General features: G+C 45.6%; 1 protein-coding gene and 1 long non-coding RNA gene across 2 annotated transcripts in view; one reads left to right on the top strand and one right to left on the bottom strand.

The window, feature by feature from the left end:
- Positions 1–19893, top strand: part of LOC111971858 (SUN domain-containing ossification factor-like) — a 76184-nt gene that overhangs the window by 45559 nt on the left and 10732 nt on the right. The window contains 19 exon segments of the mRNA XM_070445988.1: positions 47–145; positions 235–584; positions 1351–1560; positions 1922–2099; positions 2588–2708; positions 6418–6542; positions 6644–6711; positions 7040–7147; positions 7252–7357; positions 8821–8841; positions 10100–10155; positions 12434–12525; positions 12624–12689; positions 13426–13506; positions 17093–17183; positions 17265–17973; positions 17975–18534; positions 18667–18814; positions 19499–19536. Coding sequence (XP_070302089.1) covers positions 47–145; positions 235–584; positions 1351–1560; positions 1922–2099; positions 2588–2708; positions 6418–6542; positions 6644–6711; positions 7040–7147; positions 7252–7357; positions 8821–8841; positions 10100–10155; positions 12434–12525; positions 12624–12689; positions 13426–13506; positions 17093–17183; positions 17265–17973; positions 17975–18534; positions 18667–18814; positions 19499–19536 — 3227 coding nt within the window.
- LOC139028530 (uncharacterized) lies at positions 7544–7815 on the bottom strand. The gene is made up of 3 exons (XR_011480785.1): positions 7758–7815; positions 7646–7695; positions 7544–7606 (listed from the first exon to the last, which is right to left on the bottom strand). It is a non-coding gene; the product is annotated as an uncharacterized lncRNA (long non-coding RNA).

Below are 19893 nucleotides of genomic sequence, written 5' to 3'. Positions count from 1 at the left end.
GCGCGCGCGCGCACGTGTTCTAACGGTGTGTGTGACTGTTCCCTAGGAGGAGGAGTCGTCGAGGACACACACACACACCTACGACGTGGAACTGGAGACAAAGAGGGCTACACTAGAGGAGCCCAACACACACAACACTGAACAGGTAACAGAGACACAAACACCACACACACACACACACACACACACACACACACGCGTGCAATGAGAATTGAATAGGTGTGTGTTTTCCAGACTGTGAATCAGGAGGAGCCTGTAGTGGTAGAGATCTGGTCAGCCCCAGAACCACACGCTGATCCTGAACCCCCCGCTGCTGCTGCTGAGCCTCACTCACACAACACACACATCCACACAGACCCAGAGCCCGATACACAACCCACTCCCCTCCAGAACCAGGCACCTGCACCCTCATCCCCCTCCACCCCACCGCTCAGCGACGACCCAACCCAGGGACAGGCCTCCACAGACCACACAGGCCCAGTCGAGACCCCCAGAGATGCACCGGCAGACCCCAGCCCAGCCCCCTCTACAGAAGACCCCCAACACACACCTACCTCTTACATCCCTGCTCCAGCCCCATCCAGGTAAGATGAGAACTGTGTATTGTACGCATGATGTGTATGAGACGTGATGTCTGTTTATACAGCAGAATTATGTGTCCAAGACCATTTTTGTCCTTGGGATCAATAAAGTATTTATCGTAAGAGGCGTCATTCAGTCTACCACTGTGATGTAGATCCATTTATCTAACTGGTATTCCCTTTCAGCTGRATTTGTTGTTTTACATTTTTCGTATATTGATATTTTTCTTATTGACTTGACTTTTTTCCCCCTTCTCAATCTTGGGGGCCCCCGCTGCCCCTCGCTATACACCGTTTACTGCTGTAAACCTGCAGTTAACTTTGTGCACTGGTTCCTTCGTCAATTAACCTATCTGAACCTGGACTYAAAGTTGGACTGGACTTGGTGGGAATAAGTGGAAATGTTGGTTGTCTGCTAAACTGGACCTCTGGACAGATGGGGATTGCCAGACCTGATCAGATCAGGTGTCATTGGATCCTTGGATGGTTCTGCCAGGGGGTTTACTGGCTAGTTTAGCGCTCTTTGTCGGACCTACTCAAAATGGCTGCCAAGATGTGGACACTTGCCTTTTACAATGAACATTTGACTCACCACAGCCTGGGCTGGAGGAGGCTTACCATTCCAAAGACACCCCCCCAACCGCATCCCCTTTTCTCTCTCTCCCCCATCCCTCTCTTTCTCCTTCTCCCCACCCCATCTGTCCTCTATCGCCCTCTCCCTCCCTCCTTGGGGCTCTTCCATAAATGGCATGTCCTTTCTTTCCCTCAGTTCAATAGTTGCCAGATCTGATCCCGCGGTAGAGGATTCCCCTGTAGAAGTTGCCCGTGCTGAAGCCGATCCCTCTTTAGAGGTTGCCAGTGCTGGATCTAATTCCTCTCTAGAGGGCAATGTTTTTGCTGATTTCTCTGGCTCTCAGTGTGGGATGATTCCCCACAACCTGGCAACCCAAACCCCTCCTTTTGGCAGCCCGCCCACGAGGTGAGTACAGAGTTTGAATTGAACCAATCAGAAAGCAGAAACAGGTAAACAACCATGCAGGTAACCAATCGGATGCCAGACACTCCTCTCCGCTAAACTCAAACAACGACCGGTGGCCTTGTTCTCCTTTATTCGTCTCTTATTTTGTTTTCTTAGWTTTTTTGCTTCTTTTCTGCTGTTGTTCATTACGGACAAACACTGTTGATGGCATGGAACATGAATGGAAGGAATGTTATTGAAAGAAAATATTTTGTTTGCGTGCATCCAGACTGTGCATTAAATGTTGTTTTTCTCCCTTCATCCCCTCCCTCTTGTCTCTCCTCCCTCTCRGTCTTTCTCTCTCCCTCTCCTCTTTCCATAGTGGTGATGATGACTCTGTAGAGAGCCAGTCAGAACAGGGTCAAAGTCAGGTTGCTCCAGGTTCTGATGCTGATGTCCAGACGTCTCTCAGCCCAGAAGACCCAGACCAGGGCCTACCAGAGCTGAACCAGGGGGGAAACACATCCCACAGGCACCAAGACACACACCAAGACCAGCAGGTGAGAGGGAGTCCCACAACCTAGTCCCCACGCTGGTAATGTTATAGAGAATTGACTGTTATTTCTGCCACTGACTGTAAGTGTAATGAGGCGTGTAGAGGTTTGCGTGTGAACATTGAGGACTGGGGCTACACATGGGTTGGCTGCCAGTCCTCTGAGTTGTTTCATTAATGTTTAATTCAATTATTGAACCCTCTGCCTTTCTCCTACTGTAGGGAGGGAGGGAGGGGGAGAGAGAGAGTGTGGATGGGAGTGAGTGAGAGAGAATGAGAGAAGCCCTGTCCAAGCCAGTATTGGTGCAGAGCTGGTCTGTTTTCCAACCGGATTGGCTGCAGACACACAGCTCAACTGGATTGMCTCTGTGTGTAAGAGGCTTTGTTGACCGTTCTGGGGTCTTTATAAAGGAATGATGTATATCAATTACAGCTCACTGTGTGTGTGTGTGTATAACATGTCTGTGTAACGTGTGGGTCTCTATACCTGACAAGGCAGTGGATGAGGCAGTGGATGCCAGTGGTAAGGAGACGGACCCCTCAGTGCCCAGTAAGGAGGACATCCCAACCTTCGACGAGTGGAAGAAACAAGTCATGGAGGTGGAGAAGGAGAAGAGTAAGAAACACACACAGGGACACGTTCCCCTCATTAACATCGTGTTCAGGAGAAGCTCAGTGACCGTGAATMATGCTGTTTCGATACAGTAATTTTTCAGACAAATGTGTGCAGAGGCCTTGCATGGAAATCTCTGTCCTCCTTTCAAGTCCCTCCTCCCCTTACCTATCTCCCTTCCCTCCATCTTACTCCTTCCCTCTCTCTGTTTCTCTCCCTTGCCTTTCATTKTTGCACCTCTTCCCTCTCTCCCTCCTCTCTCTGACTGAGGGAATTATGGGTATTGCAGTGTGTGTGTGTGTGTGTTGCGTAATCTCTCACTCTCTCCGTCCTCTTAGGCAGCACTCTTTTTCCACCATCACTAATGGCCCAGTCTACAGGAGCAGAAGGACACACAGACACACACAGACATCCATGAGTTACACTCTCACACTTACGCTCTCAAACTCAACACACGCCTTAGCACGCCACGTGCACTCACACACACATGCTCCCAGATTACACGCATGGGCACCCACACACTGTTAGGTCATAGACAGTGTGGTAGAGTGAGTTAACCCATTGTTTTATTAGCCACAGAGCTAGAAACTGGACCTTATGTAGATCTCCTGTCCTCAGCTTCACCATCAGACAGACAGATGGGGGAACATTTCCCTAGCCCAGAAACCCATCCAAACAACCTTCACATTTTTGGACAGAGAGGGTGACGATGGCACATGATCCAAGAAGAGTTCTGAATAGTACAATTAGTGGTTTCATCTGGAGTTTTCTCATAAACACAGGAAAACACTGACTGAACTGTAATGTTTAAGTTATTGATATTTGAAAAGTTTTGTATTTGGTCAAATATTAATGAATGCCTCCGTTCTAGACATCAGTCTCACATGACCCCTGTGTACCCAACCTGCTCTGTCCCGCGTTAATGCTAACTTGTGTGTGCGAGAGTCGTGGAGTGTACCCAACCTGCTCTGTCTTGCGTTAATGCTAACTTGTGTGTGCGAGAGTCGTGGAGTGTACCCAACCTGCTCTGTCCTGCGTTAATGCTAACTTGTGTGAGCGAGAGTCGTGGAGTGTACCCAACCTGCTCGTCCCGCGTAATGCTAACTTGTGTGTGCGAGAGTCGTGGAGTGTACCCAACCTGCTCTGTCCCGCTTAATTGCTAACTCGTCGTGTGCGGAGAGTCGTGAGTGTATGCATACCTGCTCTGTCTGCGTTAATGCTAACTTGTGTGTGCGAGAGTCGTGGAGTGTACCCAACCTGCTCTGTCCTGCGTTAATGCTAATTGTGTTAATGCTAACGTTTGTGTGTGCGACAGTCGTGGAGTACCCAACCTGCTCTGTCCCGCGTTAATGCTAACTTGTGTGTGCGAGACTCGTGGAGTGTACCCACCCTGCTCTGTCCTGCGTAATGCTAACTTGTGTTAATGCTAACTGTGTGCCGAGACTCGTGGAGTGTATGCATACCTGTGCATGTAACATGCCTGCATCCTTGTTTTTTTATTTTCTGAAAACAACCTATGCATTTTAACCTCTAATTCCTCCCAAACCCGGATCCGGGAGCACCCCCCCACAGTAAAAAAGCTGACTAGCAATAGCCTAGCATAGCGTCAAAAGTAAATACTAGCATCTAAATATCATTAAATCACAAGTCCAAGACACCAATGAAAAGATACACATCTTGTGAATCCAGCCATCATTTCTGATTTTTAAATGTTTACAGGAAGACACAATAATGTAAATCTATTAGCTAACTAACGTAGCAAAAGACACCACTTTTTTACTCCACCAGTTTTTTACTCATCAGTAGCCATCACTAATCGACAAATAAAGATATAAATAGCCATAACCAAGAAACAACTTCATAAGATGACAGTCTGATAACATATTTATTGTATAGGCATATGTTTTTTAGAAAAAAATGCATATTTCAGTATAAATCACAGTTCTACATGTCAGCTGCATCTGAATAGTGCCGAAGCTGCCAGAATAATTAGAGACCAACGTCAAATACCTATATATCTCATCTTAAAACATTTCTGAAAATACACGCGTACAGCAAATGAAAGCCCAACATCTTGTGAATCCAGCCAATATGTGATTTTTTAAGTGTTTTACAGCGAAAACAAAATAGCATTATATTAGCTTAGCACAATAGCCAGAAACACAAGCAATTTACCAGCACCACAGGTTAGCGATCGTACAATACAGCAAAAGATATATAATTTTTGACTAACTTGTATAACTTCGTCAGATGACAGTCCTGTAACATCATATTACACAATGCATTAAGTTTTGTTCGAAAATGTGCATATTTAGCAGCACAAAATCGTGGTTATACAATGTGATGAGTGGCAACAGGTCATGCATTCTGGCCGGCGCCATCTTGGAAAGGCACCTAAGTTTACGATTATTTATCGATTAGATTGACTAAAAATACAGGGAGCAAATGAAAGATGCATTAGTTTATTATGCAACCGCTGAGTTAAGATTTTTTTAAAATTAAGTTACTAGACATACAGTGTGCGTTACAGCCAGAACTAGTGCGCAATAACGGCGGACAAATGCGTTTACATTTTTCCACATAAATACGGAATAACATCATAAATAGTTCTTACTTTTGGACGAGCTTCCATCAGAATCTTGGGCAAGGTGTCCTTTGTCCAAAAGAATCGTTGCTTGGTTGTAAAGGGTCGTCTTCAACTTCGGAATTAGCAGCTAACAATAGCTATGTGGCCACAAATTCCCAAATCCCAAAACGCCAATACTAAGGAAATTCCGAAAATAGCAATATACTCGCATAAACTGATATAACTCGGTTTAAAATAACTTCGTTTATGATGTTTCTAACACCTATATCGAATTAATTACAGACGGATAAGCTAAGGCCGATAACTGAGCGTTTCAAATGCATCTTGAGGTCTTGCTTTGCGGCAACGACGAAAGAGAGCGCACTTCGTTCCTTGGCCTTTTATAAGCTCTGAGAACTACGTAGAACACTCCATTCCACTTCTCATTGGTTACTGACATCCAGGGGAAGGCGGGTGCAGTTCAGTGTCGACCCATAGGACACATACAGAGCTTTAAACTGATCTGAGAACAGAGCCTCGTTTTCAGACCTTCGCAGTTCCTGTCATGGATTTCGCTGCAGAAAGAGTTCTGGTTCACCCACAGACATAATTCAAACGGTTTTAGAAASTAGAGATTGTTTTCTATCCAATAGTAATAATAATATGCATATTGTACGAGCAAGAATTGAGTACGAGGCAGTTTAATTTGGGAACGATAAATGTCCAAGTTGAAACAGCACCCCCTGTAGTGTCAAGAGGTTTTAAGGTACACCACGTACGGTGTACAACACACTGTCTCAGCCTGGCCTGCACACTGATAACCAATAGAGTATAGGAATCAGACTAGGCTACTGATATAGCGACTATAGATTATAGGAATCAGACTAGGCTACTGATATAGCGACTATAGATTATAGGAATCAGACTAGGCTACTGATACAGTATCTCTGACAGGTACTGTATCTTCTCTACATGAATGATTGTGTTCTGTACATTAAGATGACCCAGTTTTCCCGGGACTCTCTGGAAAACAGTGGCAATTGCTACTGAGTGGACTATCCTAGCTAAATAAATCAAATGAATGAGTTCCCTTAAGCGTGCGCACACAAACATCCACCACCTAACCCCCCTTTCTCTCACTTCCAGCTCTGTCCCTCCATACCTCCTCCAGTGGCATCCCCCCTGTGAAGAAGGTGCAGAAGAACTTCAAAAACAACTATGCTTCTGTGGAGTGTGGAGCTAAGWTGCTGTCAGCTAATACAGAGGCTAAGGTAACACACTCACACACACACAACCATGAACTCTTGCGTTTGGAGGACAGGAACAGACTCATATTTGCCATGTCATGCTCTCTCTCGTCCCTCGTTGCCAGAGTACCTCAGCTATCCTCATGGAGAATATGGACCTGTACATGCTGAACCCCTGCAGCAACAAGATTTGGTGAGACACACACACACACCTACATTCTAATTTTCTGAACAGTTGTCTGCCCTCTCTCCTTTCTTTTTGACCCCCCCCCCCCGGTCCTGTCTGCTCTCTGAAGCTGCAGGGTGACAACGTGACTCAGTGCGCTGCTGTTTTCCCCAAAAGCATACACATACACTAGTCCCCTTGTCAGCTCAGCACGTGTGACCCCAACTGCCAACCATCTGCCCAGGCAGATGTCAAGGGGAGATGAGGATATTTGACAGAGCTGAAAGTTCTCTCACATTAATTTGCCTCTTCTAACTCTCTCTCCCCCACCATCTCTCTCTCTGCCTCTCTCTAGGTTTGTAATAGAGCTGTGTGAGCCCATCCAGGTGAAACAGTTGGACATCGCTAACTTTGAACTCTTCTCCTCCACGCCGAAAGACTTCCTGGTCTCCATCAGTGACAGGTATGCGCACACCCTGAAAAATGTGACAGACCCATTTCGGTTCCCTTTCCGGTTTTCCTCAGGACACGCCCCCCTTTGACCACCCCTTTCTCCCTCTCTCTCAGGTATCCCACCAACAAGTGGGTGAAGTTGGGAACGTTCCACGCCCGTGATGAGCGTACAGTCCAGAGCTTCCCATTGGACGAACAGCTCTATGCCAAATATGTCAAGGTACACACCGACATTTACACACACACACACACACACGTTATGTTCTTCTAACATTTATTTCCATTCAAAATCCTATTTTCCCGGATCCTTACCATAACCCTAACCTTAACACATTAGCCTAATCCCTAAACCTAATCCTTACCATAACCCTAAACCTAATCCTTACCATAAACCTAACCTGTAACTCTAACCCCTAAACCTAATCCTTACCATAAACCTAACCTGTAACCCTAACKCCTAAACCTAATCCTTACCATAACCCTAACCCCTGAACCTAATCCTTAACACATAACCCTAACCTGTAACCCTAACCCTTGAACCTAATCCTTACCATAACCCTAACCCCTGAACCTAATCCTTACCATAACCCTAACCCCTGAACCTAATCCTTACCATAAACCTAACCTGTAACCCTAACCCCTAAACCTAATCCCTACCATAACCCTAACCCCTAAACCTAATCCTTACCATAACCTTAACATGTAACCCTAAACCTAACCACTAACCCCTTACCCTAACTGTAATTCTAACCCAAATTTTAACCCTACCTTTAAACCAAACCCCTAAGCTTAAAACAGCCTTTGAGAATTTCTTGTTTTATTATCCTTGTGGGGACTTTGGGGGATTTTAGTTCCCCACAAGGATAGAAGAACCAACCAACGCACACACTGCAGACACACACACACCATTTGTATTCTGTGTTCTATGCCCAGGGGGATTCCTCGTGTCATCAACATGAGCCTGAATGGCTCCCTACTCATACCTCACACAATATGCTTCTGTGCGTGTGTGACTGTGTGTGAGGATGTATATTCTGAGGATGTGTTTCAGCTTCCTTTTCTACTTCTATGTGTAATAAATACAGTAGAAATAGTATGGGGAAGTATTTACTGTATTCTAGTCGTTCAACTCTACTCCCCCCCCCCTCACGATCTTCTCTTATCTAACGCTTTAAGTGTTAATGCATTTTCATAGTTCTTCTGTAAAGTTTAAAATAACAATATTTGTCATGCTGGTGCATTCTTTGTGATGTTTGGTTAATTGTATGAGTTTTTTTTAAATATGCCACTGTTTTGTGATTTTACAAAGTACTGTGTGACAAGGTCTTAGGGTTATCGATGTCTTAATTTCAATAGGAACTGAAGCTGTTATCAACCTGCGGTCTGTCTAGGTTGTCTGTCTACCTCTTCCCTACTCCTCTAAAGTTACTGCTATGGATACTTATAATACCTTATTCCCTTGTAATGCTATGCGCACCTTGTATTGCTTTGTATACCTTACCTTGCCCTTGCCTTGTAGTCTCTTGAAGAGCAAGCGTTTAGTCTGTGAATACTGTGTGTTGTGTTGTCCAAAAAATAAAATGCTGAAGAAAAATGACCAGATGCTTGACTTGCTAGTGGCATGAATCAGCCTTTTTACAGATTTCTCTCCCTTTTTTTTCTCTCCTCTTCCTCTTGCATCAGATGTTCATCAAGTACATAAAGGTTGGCATTCTTCTCTTTTAGAGGTTGTAATGCACTATGATGCATGGGGAGCTTTGGTGGCAGTGTACAGATAGTGTAATGCATGACCAAGACACATTTTAAAACTAACAATAGAGCTTGGCAAATTCCACATCACCTTTTAGATTTGATTAAGCTTAGACGTAATGGGTGACTGGAAGGATTTAGCTTAGACGTATTGGGTGACTAGAAGGATTTAGCTTAGACGTATTGGGTGACTAGAAGGATTTAGCTTAGACGTAATGGGTGACTGGAAGGATTTAGCTTAGACGTAATGGATGACTAGATTTCCACTAAACAAAAATATAAACGCAACATGTAAAGTGTTGGTATCATGAGCTGAAATAAAAGGTCCCAGAAATGTTCCAGATGCATAAAAAGCTTATTTCTCTCAAATTCTGTGCACATATTTGTTTACATCCCTGTTGGTAAGCATTTCTCCTTTGCAAAGATAATCCATCCACCTGACAGGTGTGGCATGTCAAGAAACGGATTAAACAGCATGATCATTACACAGGTACACCTTGTGCTGGGGACAATAAAAAGCCACTCTAAAATGTGCAGTTTTTTTACACAACACAATGCCACAGATGTCTCAAGTTGAGGGAGTGTGCAATCGGCATGCTGACTGCAGGAATGTCCACCAGAGCTGTTGCCAGAGAATTGAATGTTAATTTCTCTACCATAAGCCTCCAACGCAGTTTTAGAGAATTTGGCAGTACGTCCAACCAGTCACAAAACCGCAGACCACGTGTATGTCGTCATGTGGGCGAGCGGTTTGCTGATGTGAACATTGTGAACACAGTGCCCCATGGTGGCGGTGGGGTTATGACATACTGTAAGCTACAGACAATGAACACAATTGTGTTTTAACTATGGTAATTTGAATGCATAGAAATACCGTGACCAGATCCTGAGGCCCATTTTTTTTGTAAGGTATCTTTGATCAACAGATGCGTATCAATATTCACAGTCATGTCAAATCCAATTGAAATAAATTCAGTCAATTGAATTTATTTAAATTGACTGATTTCCTCATATGAACTGTAATCTTTGAAATTGTTGCATGTTGCGTCTATATTTTGGTTTACTATAGCTCAGACATACTGGATGACTAGAATGATTTAGATTAGATGTACTGGATGACTAGAATGTAAGTGGGGCTGGTTTGGGTGGTTTAATTACCCAGGTGTAAGTGTGTTCGATGTGGTTTAACCCTTTCGTCACCCCTCAACTGCAGGTGGAGCTCATCTCCCACTTCGGATCAGAACACTTCTGCCCCCTCAGCCTCATCAGGTAAGAGATACCGTTAAAGTCGGAAGTTCACATACACCTTAGCCAAATACAATTAAACTCAGTTTTTCACAATTCCGGACATTTAATCCAAGTAAAGATTCCCTGTCTTAGGTCAGTTAGGATCACCACTTTATTTTAAGAATGTGAAATGTCAGAATAATAGTAGAGAATTATTTATTTCAGCTTTTATTTCTTTCATCACATTCCCAGTGGGTCAGAAGTTTACATACACTCAATTAGTATTTGGTAGTATTGCCTTTAAATTGTTTAACTTGGTTCAAACGTTTCCACAAGCTTCCCACAATAAGATGGGTGAATTTTGGCCCATTCCTCCTGACAGAGCTGGTGTAACTGGGTCAGGTTTGTAGGCCTCCTTGCTCGCACACGCTTTTTTCAGTCCTCTGCCCACAAATTTTCTATAGGATTGAGGTCAGGGCTTTGGGATGGCCACTCCAATACCTTGACTTTGTTGTCCTTAAGCCATTTTGCCACAACTTTGGAAGTTTGCTTGGTGTCATTGTCCATTTGGAAGACCCATTTGCGACCAAGCTTTAAATTCCTGACTGATGTCTTGAGATGTTGCTTCAATATATCCACATAATTTCTATCCACCTCATGATGTTATCTATTTTTGTACGTGTACCAGTCCCTTCTGCAGCATAGCACCCCCACAACATGATGCTGTTACCCCCGTGCTTCACGGTTGGGATGGTGTTCTTCAGCTTGCAAGCTCCCCCTTTTTCCTCCAAACATAACGATGGTCATTATGGCCAAGCAGTTCTATTTTGTTTCATCAGACCAGAGGACATTTCTCCAAAAAGTACGATCTTTGTCCCCATGTGCAGTTGCCAACCGTAGTCTGGCTTTTTATGTCGGTTTTGGAGCAGTGGCTTCTTCCTTTCTGAGCGGCCTTTCAGGTTATGTCGATATAGGACTCATTTTACAGTGGATATAGATACTATTGTACCTGTTTCCTCCAGCATCTTCACAAGGTCCTTTGCTGTTGTTCTGGGATTGATTTGCACTTTCCGCACCAAAGTACGTTCATCTCTAGGAGACAAAGTGTCTCCTCCTGAGCGGTATGACGGCTGCGTGGTCCCATGGTGTTTATACTGTGTACTATTGTTTGTACAGATGAACTTGTACTTTTGGAAATGCTCCCAAGGATGAACCAGACTTGTGGAGGTCTACAATTGTTTTTCTGAGGTCTTGGCTGATTTCTTTTTGATTTTCTCATGATGTCAAGCAAAGAGGCACTGAGTTGAAGGTAGGCCTTGAAATACATCCACAGGTAGACCTCCAATTGACTCAAATGATGTCAATTAGCCTATCAGAAGCTTCTAAAGCCATGACATCATTTTCTGGAATTTTCCAAGCTGTTTTAAAGGCACAGTCAACTTAGTGTATGTAAACTTCTGATCCACTGGAATTGTGATACAGTGAATTATAAGTGAAATAATCTGTCTGTAAACAATTGTTGGAAAAATTACTTGTCATGCACAAAGTAGATGTCTTAACCGACTTGCCAAAACTATAGTTTGAGAAATTTGTGGAGTGGTTGAAAACAAGTTTTCATGACTCCGACCTAAGTGTATGTAAACCTCCGACTTCAACTGTATATAGAGAGAGGGAGGGAAGGAGACCAGGAGATACAACCATTTCAACTCAGTACTGTAGCCCTGTTGTCCACTGCTGAGTTGGATGTACTAAGTTCCTCCTTACCCTCCTATCACCCACACTCCCTGCCATTCCCTACAGGGGTTGAGGACAGGATAGTGGACAGGTAAGGAGTAATCATTAACAACAAATCTAGGTGAGTTTAACAGGGGGTTGACTGTCAGAGGGCTGTAAAAAACACTATTACTACAGATTTACCACCTCCTCCTCCCACTCACTACCTTCCCTCTACGTTCGCCCTGCCTCGTGCCCTCAAGGAGTGGAGACCAGGACAGGAGCTGTTAAAGGAAAACACGTTTATTTTTTGTATTTTTTTTTAACTAGGCCAACGTTCACATCCACATAAATGCTGCTAGTCTCTGTAGATAAACYAAATAACTAAATGTTAAGGTTTACATTATCTCAGTCGATAAGGTTAGTGGGGTGAGATGTATAGATTAATGTACAAAAACAACACTATAGGGAACAGCATGTCATCTCAACATGTCAACTCACATGTCCATGTTAGTCTAATCATAATTCCTGTCTTTTCAGCTGTATATGATACATTTAACCAGGTGTGCGTGTGTGTGCGTGATATAACCATGTGTGTGTTTTATAGGGTGTTTGGTACCAGTATGGTGGAGGAATACGAAGAGATCGCAGATTCCCAGTACCCCTCAGAGAGGCTGGAATACCTTGATGAGGATTATGGTAAGAAGGTACACCGTGCGTGTGATACTTGGTCAGGTTGTTATTATGAAAGATCATGTTTTCTCCACCTTGAAATAATCTGGTTATTTTATTAACAGACTACCCACCTGGCTACCTCCACTCTGAGGATAAGGGTTCTAAAAATCTGCTGGGCTCTGCCACAAGTATGTACACACACACACACCGCATCATGTCATTCTGAGCGTAGTTTCACACGGCACAGGACAGCGTAAACATGGCTAACTTGATATCTAACTGGCTCAGCATCAGTTCTCTACTGTATCTAATCACATCAGAGAATTGATCTCCAGAACTGGTTCTAAYACGGGCTCTGTATTTCTTGGAGAATGGAGAGACAAGAAGCTGCTTTCCTGGAAAACATCATGTCCTGAATGTTTCTTCAGTTTCTGTATTCCCACACGACGGCATATTGACAAAGAGAGAGCTGTGGCTGGGATACGGCTTAGGACTACTGATGTGTACATAACTCCGTTACACACACTGGAGCCCCTGTGTCTCCCTGGCAGGGCACTGAGGCTGCAATCTGATTGGCTAAGAGACCCCCCCCCCCCCCCCCCAGTCCAACACCCCTCTCCCCCCAACGGGTTCCGGGGTAAGCAAAAAAACCGACCCATTTTTTCCCAAACCCCCCCCCCCCCCCACACCAGTGATTGAAAACAAGCAGAGGCTGACAAGGTCCTCTGTAGCCAGCCAGGCAGAGATGTTCTGGAAAGGAGGGGTTGGTTGGGTAAGGGTATGTAGAGTCGGTTAGGGGATTGCAAGCTGTGGTAGGTGAATACCAAGAACTGTTGTTTTACAGATTCCTGTGGGGCCTTCAACTACTTTACTACCAGTGAAGAAGGTTATTCATGATTCCGTGTGTGTGTGTTCTACGTACAGATGCCATTCTCAACATGGTCAACAACATAGCAGCCAACGTTCTGGGAGGCAAGCCTGAGGATGGAGGAGCACAGCTGGAACGTATGGATCCTCCTCGCTCCTCTCCTCTGTTCGCTCCTCCCCTTCTCTCTCTTCTCTCATTTCCTTCACCCCCTTCTATTCATTGTTTAGAATGTGTGTTGTGTTTGAGGTAGAGGTCGACCGATTAATCGGAATGGCTGATTTAATTAGGGCCGATTTTCAAGTTTTCATAACAATCGGTAATCGGCATTTTTGGACACAGATTGTGGCCGATTACATTGCACTCCACGAGGAGACTGCGTGGCAGGCTGACTACCTGTTATGTGAGTGCAGCAAGGAGCCAAGGTAAGGTGCTAGCTAGCATTAAACGTATCTTATAAAAAACAATCAATCTTAACATAATCACTAGTTAACTACACATGGTTGATGYTATTACTAGTTTATCTAGCTTGTCCTGCGTTGCATATAATCGATGCGGTGCCTGTTAATTTCTCATCGAATCACAGCCTATTTCACAAACGGGTGTTGATTTAACAAGCGCATTCGCGAAACAAGCACTGTCGTTGCACTAATGTGTACCTAACCGTTAAACATCAATGCCTTTCTTTAAAATCAATACACAAGTATATATTTTTAAACCTGCATATTTAATTAATATTGCCTGCTAACATGAATTTCTTTTAATTAGGGACATTTTTTCACTTCTTTTGAGTTCCGTGCAAGCAGTCAGGGTATATGCAGCAGTTTGGGCCGCCTGGCTCGTTGCGAACTGTGTGAAGACCATTTATTCCTAACAAAGACRGTAAATAATTTGCCAGAATTGTACATAAATATGACATAACATTGAAGGTTGTGCAATGTAACAGCAATATTTAGATTTAGGGATGCCACCCGTTAGATAAAATACGGAACAGTTCCGTATTTCACTGAAAGAATAAYSGTTTTGTTTTCGAAATGCTACTTTCCGGATTTGACCATATTAATGACCTACGGCTCGTATTTCTGTGTTATTATGTTATAATTAAGTCTATGATTTGATAGAGCAGTCTGACTTAGCGGTGGTAGGCAGCAGCAGGCTTGTAAGCATTCATTCAAACAGCACTTTTGTGCGTTTGCCAGCAGCTCTTCGCTGTGCTTCAAGCATTGAGCTGTTTATGACTTCAAGTCTATCAACTCCCAAGATTAGGCTGGTGTAACCGATGTGAAATGGCTAGCTGGTTAGCGGGGTGTGCGCCAATAGCGTTTCAATCGGTGACGTAACTCGCTCTGAGACCTTGAAGTAGTTGTTCCCCTTGCTCTGAAAGGGCCGCGGCTTGTGTGGAGCGATGGGTAACGATGCTTCGAGGGTGGCTGTTGTCGATGTGTTCCTGGTTCAAGCCCAGGTAGGGGCGAGGAGAGGGACGGAAGCTATACTGTTACACTGGCAATACTAAAGTGCCTATAAGAACATCCAATAGTCAAAGCTATATGAAATATAAATGGTATAGAGAGAAATAGTCCTATAATAACTACAACCTAAAACTTCTTACCTGGGAATATTGAATACTCATGTTAAAAGGAACCACCAGCTTTCATATGTTCTCATGTTCTGAGCAAGGAACTTAAACGTTAGCTTTCTTACATGGCACATATTGCACTTATACTTTCTTCTCCAACACTTTGTTTTTGCATTATTTAAACCAAATTGAACATGTTTCATTATTTATTTGAGGCTAAATTGATTTTATTGATGTATTAAGTTAAAATTAAAGTGTTAATTCAGTATTGTTGTAATTGTCATTATTACAAATAAATAAATACATTTTTAACAATCGTCCGATTAATCGGTATTGGCTTTGAAAAATCATAATCGGTCGACCTCTACTTTGAGGAAATGCTATGTGTTAATGTAATGAACTTACTGTGTTAACGGCCTCTTGCAGCGAGAGGCATGAGGTTTGCATATGTATGGAGGAAGGTTTATCTTGTGCTAACTAAAGCACTGAGCTGTCCAGGGGAATGTCCCAGTGTGTACATTAGAGGTATTCTGTACACAATAAAGGTCTTAATTAAACCAGCATGATTTGTTGAGGCTCAGCACTTACTAGCCTGCCCCTCTTTCCCTCACAGAATAGAAGCTCTGGAATTCAACTATGTTTAAGAAGAACCGATCTAGCCTCACTCACTCTCTCACACACACACACACACACACACACACACACACACACACACACACACACTCTCACACACAACAAGCCCTGTTATCCTACCCAGCTTTGTTCTCGTTTAGTAACCACACAGCCAATGGCAACGTTCAAACAGAACCAACTGGCTTGTCCACACTGGTAATGACAATGACGTGCGGAGCATTTTATATCCGTGTCAAATCATTTAAAATATGCATATCTCCTCCTTTACAGCATTGCTGCGTTTAGGTATTTGTTTAATTTTAACTTTTCCGTTTTATGATGATGATGATCGGGACCTGTTAGTGGTAGTTTTGTGATAACTGCACTGTTATTTTAAGGATTTCTTCTAAATGTTATAGATCCCAATTTAGTTTAAACATCACACCCCTACCACACACACACACACACACACTTCCATATGGGTTGCTTGAGTTCAGATCATACACACACACACACATACACAGTCGACGATTAACAGAATGTTCCAAATGACATCAGACCTCGGAGCAGACACAAACAGTAGATCCAGTTTTGGTTCCGCTTCCTTCCCAGCAAGTCTTGCTCGTCTCGTCCTTCTTTCTCTTGCCCAACCCCCTTTTTCCTATTATATAAGTCTGTGCCCTCTCCTTCCCCCTTCTATCTCTCCTTCCCCCTTCTATCTCTCCTTCCCCCTTCCATCTCTCCTTCCCTTCCTGCTGGACATTTCAGTCTAAGCCCAACTTCACCCATCTTGTTTAGATTAGGTGGTTCTGAAACTCATATGGTTCTGGTTTGGGGTGTGCGTCTTTGCGTTTGTGCCTGCCTGCCTGCCTGAGGCTCCAGATGTTGATTTGACTGCTGCCAGGATGTTTTCAGAAGAACAATGGAGCAGTGTTTTATAAAGCAGCAGCTGGGGAGCTGTTTCTATTAGGACTGGGGGGGTCTATGACGTAGAACCAAATACCTCTGGTCCCCATCTTACCCTCAGATACTGCTGGAGTCTAAACACTATTCAAACACGGATTTACCCCCTGGTCCCAATGGCACACACACACTCACACATCCTCACAAACCGTTACACAGCCTTTACTATGGGCTGCATTGAGGGCAGCTGAAGTGACCAACTATGGGCTGTTTGTTAAACCCTTTTTCAACCCACAGGGTCGCTGAGGTTTGAGAGCCTAACTGGACCAGCCTGGCTGTTTGTTTCTGTTTTTGCCAACTCTCTTGTGGTCGTTACTCCAAACATAGATGTTTGGTGGTTTGTCTCTGTTCCCCATTTTAACCCACTGAACTGGGCAACAACATAGAGTTGGCTAGAGCAGCACCAGACTGGCATCAGACTATAGCTGGTCTGGGGTTAGAGAACTGAACCTTGTCATGACTAGTGATAGTTATCCTATGAAAGGAAGTTAATGTAGTAGTTGACATAGAGATACATGTTCTATGTAATTGTGGTAGTATCTAAAGACTGCTGTGTTTCTGTGTATCTCTTCCAGCCAACGCATCATCAGAAGCCCAGAACCAAACCGAGGGGAATAAGGAGGTGCTACTCACACCAACCCCTACCATCACCACACCTCCTCCAGCGTGAGTCACTCACTCACTCACTCACACTCACCTTGCAGAACGAGTCTCTAACTTCCTCCTCTCTCTCTCTCTCTCTCTCAGAGTGGAGCCAGACCACAGCGCTCCTCAGGAGGACCCTGATCTCGCCCTCTCCTCCCCAGACTCCCCCCTTTCTTCCCCCTCCCCGGAGGATGGACAGATCGTGACTCTGGTGGTGGAGGAAGAGGAGCCCCCACAGTCCACTGTGACTCTGATGGAGGAAGAGGGGGATGATGATGATGAGGAGAGAGAGGAACAGTGGATGAGGGAGAGCCAGCTGTACTGTCCTCTCTCCTCCGTGTCTTCCCTCTCTTCTATCTCCTGTGTGGCCACGCTGCCGGAGCTGCTACGGCGCTGGTGTGACGCTTGCCTCGCCAGAGAGAGACAGCGCGGTCTCCGCAAGAGGCAGCAAGACACGTACACACGCACCCCCATAGACACTCCCTTACCCACACACACCGCCATTCAGGACCCTGTCCCCGCCGCCACACACACCCAGGAAGCCCCAACACACACAGAGCCGGTCCCTGATCCTGAGACGGCCCCCCGGGCCCAAAACGAGGTTTTATCTCCTACAGACTCACACAATCACACAGACACACACCCCGTGGACCACATCATTGTTCTGGAGCCTAGCCGGACCTCTACCCTGCCCCCCCACAGTTTCTCTCACACCTCCCTCTCCAAACCCACCCCTACCCAGGACGAAGCTCCCCAGCACCCCAGCCAAGAAGACCCTGTCCCCCCTCCAGCCCTGCAGGGAGCCCCTCTCCCAGAGGGCCCAGCAGGCCAGCACCCAACCCTTCCCCTCCCATTACCCCCTCCACCCCCCAACTTCTGAGACAGCTTCTCTGGACCTCCCTCCACTCTCCCTGAAGGAGCAGCCAGTCCAGCCCCTCCCCACTGCCTCCAGACCTGCAGACATCCCCCCTCCCACTGAACTCCCTGTGCCCCTCCAGCCCGACACACACGCAGAGCCACACACACCCAGGGCTGGGGTAGAAAGTGGAGACCTCAAGGGCCAAGGGGAGCAGGGCGACTCCCCCCCTCCCCAGCCACCAGAGCACCCACTTAGGGAAGAGTCCATGGAGGACCTGCTACTTAGCGTCCCGGTTACTGCTAATGGACATTTACACCGGACAGCTACGGACTTCTACGCTGAGCTGCAGAGCACAGGGGAGTATATTGGAGGGAATGGAGGCATGAACGGAGGAGTGAACGTGCACGGCTCCAGTCAAAAGGAGAGTGTGTTCATGAGGTTGAACAACAGGATCAAAGCCCTGGAGATGAACATGTCCCTCAGTAGCAGATATCTGGAGGAACTCAGCCAGAGGTGAGTTGTGTATGTGTGTGCGTGTGAGAGTGTTTGTGTCTTTTTAAATCTTATAGCTATGTCGTAGCTTCCTCCATATGACTTGTCCTGTTCAGGCTCTGATTAGCTTGTTGTGTGTGCGGTGTGTTCTAGGTATCGTAAGCAGATGGAGGAGATGCAGAGGGCCTTCAACAAGACCATCATCAAGCTACAGAACACCTCCCGCATCGCTGGAGAACAGGTCCATTACAAACGGTTGCTTCTTGGTTTGGGTTGCAGGACGGTTATTGTGGGATGGTTGTGATTTGTGTAGTTCAGTGATGGTTAAGATGTGGTTTATCGTAGGTCAGTGTATCCCAACTCCGGTCCTCCAGTACCCCCAACAGCACACATTTTTGTTGTAGCCCCGGACAAATCAAAATCAAATCAAGTTTATTTTATATAGCCCTTCGTACATCAGCTACACACCAAACACACACACACACGCAGTCAACCACTACCCCAGCCCCAAGAGGTAAATACACACCACACACACACACACCGCAGTCCACCACTACCCCAGCCCCCAAGAGGTAAAACACCCACAACACACACACCGCAGTCAACCACTACCCAGCCCCAAGAGGTAAACACACAACCACACACACACACCGCAGTCAACCCCTACCCCAGCCCAAGAGGTAAACACACACACACACCACACGACCGCAGTCAACCACTACCCTAGCCCCAAGAGGTCAACACACCACACACCGCAGTCAACCACTACCCCAGCCCAAGAGGTCAACCACACACACGAGCACACCCCCTCCCCAGCCCCAAGAGGTAACACACACCAACACACACGCAGCCACCACTACCCCCAGCCAGAGGTAAATACACACCCCACAACACACCGCAGCCAACCACTACCCCAGACCCAGAAGAGGTCAACACACACACACACCGCAGTCAACCACTACCCCAGCACAAGAGGTAAACACACACACACACCGCAGTCAACCACTACCCCAGCCCCAAGAGGTCAACACACACACACACACGCAGTCAACCACTACCCAGCCACAAGAGGAACACAACACACACACGCAGTCAACCACTACCCCAGCCCAAGAGGTCAACACACAACACACGCAGTCACCACTACCCCAGCCCCAAGAGGAAATCACACAACAACACCCGCAGCCAACCACATACCCCAGACCCAAGAGGTAACACACACACGACAGCAGTCAACCACTACCCAGCCCAAGAGGTAAACACCACACCACACCGCAGTCAACCACTACCCAGCCCCAAGAGGTCACACACACACACACACGCAGCCAACCACTACCCCAGCCCCAAGAGGTAAACACACACCAACACACACACCGCAGC

Source organism: Salvelinus sp. IW2-2015, linkage group LG13, assembly GCF_002910315.2.
Source record: "Salvelinus sp. IW2-2015 linkage group LG13, ASM291031v2, whole genome shotgun sequence".
NCBI lineage: Eukaryota > Metazoa > Chordata > Actinopteri > Salmoniformes > Salmonidae > Salvelinus > Salvelinus sp. IW2-2015.
Note: the sequence above shows the minus strand (reverse complement) of the source record. Positions and strands in the feature narration are given on the sequence as shown.